Below are 10,532 nucleotides of genomic sequence, written 5' to 3'. Positions count from 1 at the left end.
CCCCCCCCCCCCCCCCCCCCCCCCCCCATTTGATCTCACTGCTCTACCTTGGAATTGGAAATGCATCCAGTCTTATTATGTTATGTTCTTGAGCCATAAGAGTGCTTTTTCTGAGACAAAAAAGAGGAAAAGTGTTCGGAAAATGCTACAGAAATAAAGATGAAGCGGGCAAAAATACCCCTGTTGCATTCTTTTATAGCTTGTTTTGACCTGGTTGTATTTTGTTTTATGTCAGCCATTAGAATATTTGTCTCAGGCTTAAAGAAAGTGGCTTGATAGTTCATAAAATGCCCAAAAAAACAGCTTTTTAGTGTTTCTTTTTCAGTGTTGCTGCTGGAGGAAATGTGCTACACAATAACAATCTTAAAGATGAATGTGTAAGAAGGTAAAACAAGTGAAAACATGAACAATTTGAAGTTGTATCATCACTTATTTTGGTGCATGTTGACTCCAGCTTTGTTCTCATCTCCCTTTAAGACTTAACTCGAACTATTTCCTTTAGAAATAAAGCTCGAGGCCACGTTTCAGACCAACATTTGCTCCATTTTCCTCATCCAACTCAAAGCCAGACTCTCTCTCTCTCTCGCTCTCTCGCTCTCTCTCTGTCTCTCTCTCTCTCTCTCTCTCTCTCTCTCTCTCTCTCTCTCTCTCTCTCTCTCTCTCTCTCTCTCTCTCTCTCGCTCTCTCTCTCTCTCTCTCTCTCTCTCTCTCTCTCTCTCTCTCTCTCTCTCTCTCTCTCTCTCTCTCTCTCTCTCTCTCTCGCTCTCTCTCTCGCTCTCTCTCTCTCTCTCCTCACCTGCGGGGAAGCCGTCCCAGATCTCCAGCCAGTCGTATCGGCAGAGGGCGCCCGGCGGCGGCGTGGTGTCCGGCTCCATGTCGAAGCTGTCGAACTCCACCACGATCTCAGACATCTTTGGGGCGAAGATCATGAAGGTGCAGTCCAGGTTGTTGGGGTACTTCTCGGGGAAGCCCGGCGTCTTGACGACGCCTCTGGGGGCTGTAAAGTTCCGGGAACATTCTGGACCTGCGAGGAGAAAGAGATTTTAAAGTGTCAAGACGTGTTTGGACAGAGAGACCAATTCTCGGTCGGACTGAGGTGTGAACTCTGAAGGGGTCGGTGTTCACACATTAAAGGGGCTCCCAGCATTTATTTTGCAAAATGAGCCGTTTGTGGTCCTGAAGGCTGAGACACCGACTGTCTATTCATAGCTGCTCCCTGCAGCACGTCTTTCAGTGTCGACTCTGCCAGAACATCCTTTCAAGAAACCTTTGTGAACGTCTGGATTGATGCCGTTTACTTTATAGTCTGTATTCTATATTTTTCCTACTACAAACATAAGGACATAGACATTTTGCAATTTGTACACATAGAACAAAATCAGTTTTTTACCTTTCTGGGTGTCAAAAACCTGAAAATCGAAAAACTTGCATAGTTGTGACCTCACCAGAATAAAGATTTACTTTGACTAAAACCAGATTTTCTCTTAAACAATGGTGGAAATTCAGGGAAAATCTTTTACCAATGTTGTTTCACTACTTTTGAGAAGGAGCTAATGACAGTATCATGAAATAAGCCATCGACACTTCCCTGGATCTGGTATACCTCAACCAGTTTCAGATGGATTTAGCTCCCGTCACATTTTACTCACTGTGGCCTCGTTTTTCTCTGCAATTAAAAATTAAAGTCAGAATTATAATAATGTAGAATCAAGTGATTTTGATGAAATGTCACTATTCATTTTATGGGCTTAGATTTGGTGATTTTTCCTGATGGAAGCGACCTGTTCAAGGATCGTCCAAAATTTGATAATTTCAGTTTTTTAAACTTTAGTGTAATTTTGCAGATTTGTTTTCCTCAGAAAAACATTCCTTTCAAACTTTGGCATAATGACCCAAAATTTACTCTTATACACCCGGGAAAAGATCAAATGACTAGTTCAAACATAACCTGGTCCCCTCGCCTGTCGGAGCCGTCTGAGTCTGTGTTGTGACGGGGGGACGGGGGGGGGGGGAGAGACACTCATTGACAGTCCCGGACACTGAGAGGCTGTTTACAACCAATCATGGTCAACAAACACCAACAACACACACTGATACACGGACAAATACAACCCTGTTAGCTCATTAGACACGTCCAAATGCACACAAGCGCTACCCTACATAACCATTCAACCACGACCTCAGAATTTGTATTCAGAGTGAAGCCAAATATCACTGCTGTTGTATACTTTGTAATATTATCAAGAAGGCCTATATTTTTTCTCTGAGGCTTTTTAATGAAGCTCTCTTGCTTTGACTTCTTGTAATTATTACACATCTTTTAGGAATGCACAGCCTTTACAATCCACCGTATGTAACCACGAATCTCTGTGTAACCCAGATTTATGAAAACTGCCACATAAATAACGTTTTATTGCTTATTCACACAAAAGAAAAAAAAACACAAACATCGCCTCTGCTGTTATGTTGCACCCTCGGACGATGATTCCTCACACTTTCATTCATGCATTTTGCACGTAACACCTTCAGGTGATAAAATCGTCAGCTGTGTCGTGTTTACATCTCTCCCTTTTTTATATTCATCTCACCATTGTTGTTGTGTGGTAGCACGAGCTTGTTGCGCTCCATCATGAACGAGGTAGAGCAAATTCCTTGAATTTTGAGTTCATATATTTCTATATATAATTTGATCGCCTTCTCATTACAATGAATGTTGCGTTTCTGCTTAAATTCTTCTCTTGGTTTTGGATTTTTCCTGAACACTTCTCACCTTCTCAGCTCCGTTTACATTCAATCCGTATGTGACATAGAGCAACATTTGTTTATTTGTTTCCGTGCATAAATCTGCAACATACAGTGGGAGGACAGTTTGAGGTTGCCTTGCAGCTTGTGATATACTGTGAAAACCGTTAATGCCTTTTAGGAATCATGATGTTACACAGGCACGAAGAGCGTTATGCAAGAGAGACTTTGCAAATGTCTTGTTTCACTTTTTAGCTGCACGAAAGCCTCAAAAATTTCTTGAAAGCGTCGCATGCTCCTCTAGATTGTGAGATTTATTTATTGGTATAGTTGGTTAGGGACAGTGCACATTAGTAAAACGTTCCTGGCTATTTTTCATCTGTCGTCCCAATGATGAAATAAAGCCTGCAGTGTGTCTCCTGATAAAAGTGCAAACAGAGCGGCGGGTTACGCGGCAGCTGTTGTTGCCATTGTCGTCCTTTTGTACACAAGTTGTTTTCTCCGCAGTCACATCCGCGCTGCTGTCGATACCGGCTCGTGAAAAATCTGTGCGTCGGCTCGCATCAGTCAACTGGCGGTTCACACCGCTCTTGTCGTAAAGTGACATGAGCGATGTTACGAGACGCCGAGTGATCTCTGTGTGTGAAAGACGGCGCGAGGCGTGGACGAGGGTCAAGCATCCCTTGGAGGCACTAGGTGTGTGTGTGTGTGTGTATGTGTGTGTGTGTTTGGGGTTCTTATGTTGCCAGGCCAGATGTGACCTGCATGTTATCCGGGTGTGCCTGTAAACATGAATCCTCATACAGACACACACACTCCAGTGGACCTCATGCTGTTGACACAGGTGGTGTCGTTAAAAGGGCGACATGATGAATGATGTGGAAGAGATGAGGCAGGCTTCGATCCTGCTCAGCTGGCACACTTTCTAGTGTGTGTATGTGTGTGTGTGTGTGTGCGTGTGTGGGTCGAATGTGCAGATGGGCTGAGTAAATCTACCAATCCTCGTGGGAAATCTAGGCTGCTGCGTGTCTATCAAGGTCAGAAATAAATGAGATTTCAGGGAAAAAATATCCTTGAAGTTCATATAGGAAAATAAAAAAACTAACAACACACACATTGTTTGCTATAATGCATTAAAGCTGGGACTGGCTACGGTTAGCAGAATGCTAAACGACAGAGTGCTGCAGGAACGAGTCCTGAAACCCGCAAATAACGTAAGATTTTTACTCTTCTGGTTCCCTCGTCTTAAATGTTTTTGGTTCGAAGCCTCAAATAAGGTCTGTGCTTAACACAAGCTTACAAGATTCTATTGTTTTATTCTAAGATATAAAATAAGTAAAAGTAAATCCCCCTCGAGTGAATTTTGAATCTTTGAAGTGACTTTAAAAAGACGGTTGCAAACAAGTGGCTAAATAAGACTACGAAACGTCATCACGCCGACTACTCCGCCTTCCAGGCCTCGTCGTGTGTACTCGCACTCATGTGACTGTGGTGAAGTTCCTTCATAGCCTAACTTTAGCTTTACTTCTATGTCGTGGTGGCCAATGCAACAGGAACAGCAACTTTTTCTGTTGGCTTTCACTGAAGGGGCTTGCGTCTGCATTTGTAGAGCAGCCAAGACATGACCTGTGATTGGCTGCTTCGTTCAAATTCAAAGTGTGTGAAGTCATAATAATTTGTGAAAATCCAAGCAGCAATAATTTGCTCCTTGGTCTGTTGCTTGAACTGTCCGACAAAGTACATTTTATCTGTAAAAAAACAAAAAAAGCTGCAAACGAAGACATAAAAATCACTTCCTTGGATGGACGAAGAACCATTCTCGCCGTTTAAATGTCTCAAAAAGATAAAGTTACACCCCAAAAACATCAAGCGAGCCAGCCTGTTTGCATATTTGAACGTGTTTGTTCAAAGACGCTGCATATATTGTGTGTTCAAGCACATCTGTATATCACCTCATGTCATTTACGCAAGCGTATTCTTTCCTCACTTTCAGCATGGCACATTGCTCTCATCTCTCATTCTGTCCATCCATCTTTTTTTCCTTCAATCAGCTGCGGCTCAACATAGGAGAAACACCCCCCCGCCCCCGTCGACTAAACCGCGGAGACGTGTGTGTTTCGTTTGAAAACCTGCAATAAAACGAGACAATTGGTGCAAATATAGTTCCAGGTCGCTGAAGAAGGGCTCACTTGGCTATCATTTATGAATGATATGTGTTCTGCGGTCAGCGGAGGGTGGAGTTATGGTTATGGTTATGGTTATGGTTATGAGAGGTGGATGTGCCAGAGCTCTACAAGCCAACGCTCATTAATCCAGAGATTTACCCACAATTGCCGCAGAGCGCTATCTTTAAGGCCAGGCGGAGCTTGTCATCTGAGCGAGGGTTACGGCCTCTTGTGGTGCTGTTTTGGTTGTTGTTTTTTTTCAACGTAATGACAGACGTGGAGGAGAGAGACAGACAGAAGGGAGGAGAGGTAAAGAGCGAGGGAGGAATGATGCCAGAGAGAGAGAGAGAGAGAGAGAGAGAGAGACAGACAAATAGGGAGATCTCAATAGAGTGGAAGGCCTGTTTGTAACAAGAGCAGCAGCTCCATTTAGCAGCGACTTTCATCATGCTGCTCTGGCTGTAATGGATTTGAAATGTGGTGAGAAAAGAGGCAGTAACATGGCAGGGGGATTACCTGAGTGAGTACACGCGCTGTTTTTAACTTGTTAGAGGGGAGAGGACCCATATTGAGGCCAACACACACACACACACACACACACACACACACACACACACACACTCACACACACGTGCTGTCCTAGTTTCGAACCCCCTCTTCTGTGCCAGAGCATCCATCTCATCTGCGGGTCACCCCTGTTGCCTCTAAGGACAAACAGCCCATTAGCTAAATGAGCCTGGGGTCCCGTGCACCTGTCTTTTGCAGGCACACACACACACACACACACACACACACACACACACACACGCACACACAGACACACACACAATGGAAACCAGATACACACTGAATTGCAAAAAACCAGACAGCTAGCTACAAGCTCATAGCAACACAAGACAAACAAAAGACATGAAAAGATAACCAGTGTAAACACACAGAAAGGGTCGATGAAGCCACATACACGTTCACACACAGAACATTCCCAGCTCGTCCTGCAGCTGAACTGCAGACGGTAAAGAGGAGACGGCGGCCGGACGTTCTCAACAACAGGAAAACAAGTTGCTCTGTTTCTCCGACAAACAGGAGGAGGGAGAGGAGCAGCGGCGTGAGGAGAAACACGTACCTGACGAGTTTATACCTCGTTCAAACCCAACATTAAAGGATTCTATTCATCTACTAACTGCTTCAATACAAGAAAGTCAAAGATGCGATCCACTAAGAGCCGATTTGAATTTTCGAAATGAAATATCTCGACTTTCAGATGGAGTATTGCGTTTAATGGAGCTTTTGATCAGATCACATGATCCTCATCAACTGATGGAGCTCTTCCAGTAAAAGGTCCCTCATTGTTCAGTAAGCGCTTTAAAAACAAAACAACAATGGCACCCGACCGCCCTACTTCCTGCTCCCTTACTCGCACCACAACCATCTTCAAAAAACTCTGCCTTTCTTTTGATCCCAACTACACATCTGTAAAGTTTCTTGACTGCATCGTGCACGGTTGTGACTCTATCGCGCTGCCAACATTCCAGATGCCAGAACTCAAAAATGCTTCTGTGGCTTCATATGCAGTCGGTGTCTTCAGGACCACGTTGTGCCATGATTCTGTTTTTGGAAAGGAACTCTTACTTGAAATGTGCAGCATTGAGCTTTTCACTGTACTCATTTTCTATTTGTTATAAATAAAGTTATTAATAAAAACAAAAACATCAAGTCCTTATGAATCATCCTTTACATCCGTCTTCAACCTCACGATGTTTTCCATCGAGGTCAAGGAAAAGTGGTCCGGGAAAGACACAGGATGTCATTTTTCTTTACTATTTGACCAAAGTCTATTCTCTCAACTGCTGTTTCCAAAGTAAAAATGACCTTTAACCCTTAAACGGTGCAGCGGTTTAATAATTTAAAGATCCTTAGAGGAACTGGGAGAAGTGACTCTTTAAATTCGGTTTACATACAGAAAGTGACGGTTCATTCCTGTTCTATTAGACTCTTCAAACCTCCACCACCATCATAGCTGTCTGTTTCATGAAAAGAAAATAAGAAGTTGGATCTCTTCAGAAAGTAAATGTCATGGTGACCCAGACTGCTCTATGAATGCACCATAAATCCCAATGTCATCATTATATCAGCAATTGGAGCTCCAATATAAATCATCACAAATCTATGTGGAAGCTACATTTGAAACATTCCACCGGGGAAAATGTTCAGGGCCGACGCTCCTTCTAAGCCGATACTCTGCTGACCTACTTTTAAAGATTTATTACACTGACTCTCTAATAACGTCGTGTCATTCGACTCCACTTTGCACCCTGAAATTAAAGTCGATACAAGCAGATTTAAAAAGGTGCAACAGAAGTGGGGCCACACTTTGTAGAGGAACAGACATTAGAGCAGAGCCTGGAGGAGCTCCTCACCTCACTCATATTACTGCCTGTCTCCTCATTTAAATACAAAAAAAAGCACTTGCCTTTTCCATTTTTTATCTTACAATACCTTCAACACAAGTCCTCCTGGGAATACTTATTCCTGGATCCTGTCAATCTGTGAATGGTTATTGCCCTCAGGGGTGCAAACAACTGGAAAAAAAATGAAGAAGAGGAATCTCACGTAATCGCATGTCCCCCTTTTCTTTATCTGATTTATCTCCAACCCTCATTGGTGGAAGCTGAAGTGGTCACAGGAGACTCGCCGTTTGGCAGACACTCAAGTGGACCCAGGAGAGAAGAGCAAATACAAATGTAGGACAAGGTTCCTTCCTCGGCAGGCCAGTGTTTATGTAGGTCTGTCCTGCTCGCATCCTGCCCCAGCTAAGAACGCACTGTTCCTCCAATGGCATTCTGGGTCTTTGGGGTTTATGTAACTTGCAGGCTTAGGGGTCAGCGCACCAGAGGTTCAGGTTCAGCTCAGGCTGTTTGGACAACCTTGGACTTTAGTCTCTGAAAGGTTATTTTAGGAGCTCGGGAGAAAGCGGATGTTTTGTTGTTGTGTGTGAAATCCATGTGGCGTAAAGAATTGTTCAAATTTCCACAGTAATTAGACTGCACGAGGACCATCACATGTTTTAACATGCAGCTTTCATGTGGACAGATGCAACCCTTGTTAGTGTGATATCTTACGAAAAGTTATTCCTCATGTTTTGTCCAGCAACACGTGTCAATTTCAGGTCGTTACTCTTTTCAGAATAAACTCCCATCTCCTCAGGAAACTACTTGGTTAGGTTTCTGAAAAGATCGTCGTTTGTGTTAAAATATCTACGGAGGCGGTGTTACTTAAGTACGGAAGTAATGTGCCAAATAGATGGACCTTGACTCTGTGCTGTCGTTATACTTCCTGGTTAATGATCACGTGGATTACATACGTTTGGCTTTCTTGGAGTTTCTACGAATCACAGTGCATTCACTTTTTCACAGGTTTAGCTACGATCACAGTATGAGGACAGCATGTCATAATACTTATTAATATTTTTAGGTGGTGGTTGTTTTCATCCCGTCCCTGAAAGATTCCCTCAGCTATGGGAATCATTGTACAGTTTTCCCTTGTTTTCCTCTTTCAGCTAACCTGTAGGGTTTGTTTACAACTAATATGATCATGATTCTTCTCCCCTCAGACATCTTTTCAGTGATCAGATAACATGCACAGAACCAGAACTCTGCAGAATATATGGCACCAGATTTCCCTTTAAGTCACAGAGGACAGGAATTCCTGTATAAAAGTGTATTTGATTTGTTTTCACCCCCTGCTGCTCTTCAGCAGCCTGCCAGCCTCTTGAAACATGTAAAATATGTAAAAATAAATAAATGAACTGCTGATTATTTCTCACAGTAGTAATATGGAGCACGCCATTGATCCAAAAAGCAACAGAACAAACCTGTGGAAACCTGGCTAAACTACAATTGAATTTAAATTGGCTGCTTTCCATGAGGCGATTCATCACATTCAGCGGAGCGTGTAGAAAACAGCGGAGCAACTGCAGCTCCGCTTCTGGCTTTTAGCTGATGCAACAAGGGCATTTCAGCGGGTTCGTAACGAGACCACTGAGCTAACACACCTGTCTTGAAGACCTCGTAGCGGACAGAGAATCCCGCCCCGTGCGTCTCGTAGTCGGAGACGAACTTGATGAGGAGCTGGCTGCCGCTGGAGATGATCGGGGACGGTGCAATCTTCCCGCAGAACTTCCCCAACATGGGCGAAAGCTCGTCTCCGCCGTTGTAAACCTCCACGTAGTCGTACCTGAAGGAGGAGAGAGGAGATGCAGGTTTAGGATGGTGCTAACGACAGCTGTGCTGATCTTTGGATGAATATGAGTCCATAATTATTACTTTTTGTTGTTTTTAATTAACATGCCCTAATGGATGAGAGAGCACTGGTTTTTGTTCCTCCTCGAGTGTTTTACACGTCTTCACTTAAATGCAAACAGATGTTGAACATATGCACGAGCAATTTATGTGTCTGAGACTAATTTATTCGTCCAAAAACTCCCTTTTAGAGGCGTACCACTGATTTTTCACAAGAAAATCAATTTACTACAAATGTTTACGAGGACGCAAACACATTGTTTTTCATGCACTGGTACATTTTGAGATTCTGGGCATTTTTCATGTCTTCTTTCAGACTCGTGGAGAGAAAACATCCAAAATACACATTTAAGTGTATTTTACGACTGGGAAAGTTTCGTGGTGATATATCTATTAGTTTAGTATTTTTACCCTATTCACCTGCCCTTTTTTATTCTTTATACATATATTTTTCTTGTTTATTGTAAATTTGTGTTTGTACATTGAGAGCGGAGTGGAAACCGGAGACAAATTCCATGTATGCGTAACCAAAGTTTCCAATGTCATTCCTATCCAGAGGGCTTTGTTTGTATTTCAATCATAATCTGATTTATACAACATTCTATCACTAAAAACATGGAGAAAATTGTTGTTTTTGACGGCTGTTGATACAAAGAGAAATCCAAAATTCCCTCAGTAAAAACATTTGTCACAAGCCAGTGAAGCCTAAAAGACACACCCAAACCACAACAAAAGATCTCATATCTGTTTTTCTCAGACATGTTTTGGACACCGGGGACTTCCGTATTTTTGACTTATTTGAGGCGTTTCCCCAAAAACCAATTTAGGTCAGCAGATTGGCCTTTTTAGCAGGGTTTAGTTTTCTGGTCCTTACAGTTAATGCTGCCCTGAGTCCCTAAATCATGACATCTGTCTCAAGTGAATGACGGAAGATCAGCACTCATGAGCAGATAGAGCAGCTGTATGGTGAATAATTCAATCAGGTGTTTATTGTCAAAGAGTCTAAGAACGTGTGAGCGTGTGTCTCCAGATTGTGTTCACATTCAGATACAATCTGATTTGTTTCCCACAAGTAAGACATCCAACCACATATTTTCATCCATATATCCACTAGTCCACATCAAAAGTGAAGAATCACCTCGTGTGCATGTTTTGCGTTTCATGCTGATAAGAAAACAGCTCTGTCTCAACTGTGTGCTGGCAAATAAGAGAAAATAAATCAGATTGTGGAAAGTGCAGCGTGAACGGAGATTGAAGCAGAAGCTACTCTTCTTTCTAGGGGTGAGAAAGCGACGGGCAGAGAGAGAGAGAGAGAGAGACTGAGAGA

General features: G+C 42.9%; 1 protein-coding gene across 1 annotated transcript in view; it reads right to left on the bottom strand.

Moving 5' to 3' along the window:
- LOC116396195 (neuropilin-1a-like) overlaps nt 1-10,532 on the bottom strand; it is a 69,713-nt gene that overhangs the window by 37,416 nt on the left and 21,765 nt on the right. Inside the window, exons 3-4 of the mRNA XM_031870638.1 lie at nt 8,959-9,140; nt 797-1,024 (exon numbers count right to left, since the gene is read on the bottom strand). Coding sequence (XP_031726498.1) covers nt 797-1,024; nt 8,959-9,140 — 410 coding nt within the window. The remainder of the gene's footprint in view (nt 1-796; nt 1,025-8,958; nt 9,141-10,532) is intronic.

This window comes from Anarrhichthys ocellatus, unplaced genomic scaffold (assembly GCF_004355925.1).
Source record: "Anarrhichthys ocellatus isolate YVR2014 unplaced genomic scaffold, GSC_Weel_1.0 scaffold54, whole genome shotgun sequence".
In the NCBI taxonomy this organism is placed as follows: domain Eukaryota; kingdom Metazoa; phylum Chordata; class Actinopteri; order Perciformes; family Anarhichadidae; genus Anarrhichthys; species Anarrhichthys ocellatus.
Note: the sequence above shows the minus strand (reverse complement) of the source record. Positions and strands in the feature narration are given on the sequence as shown.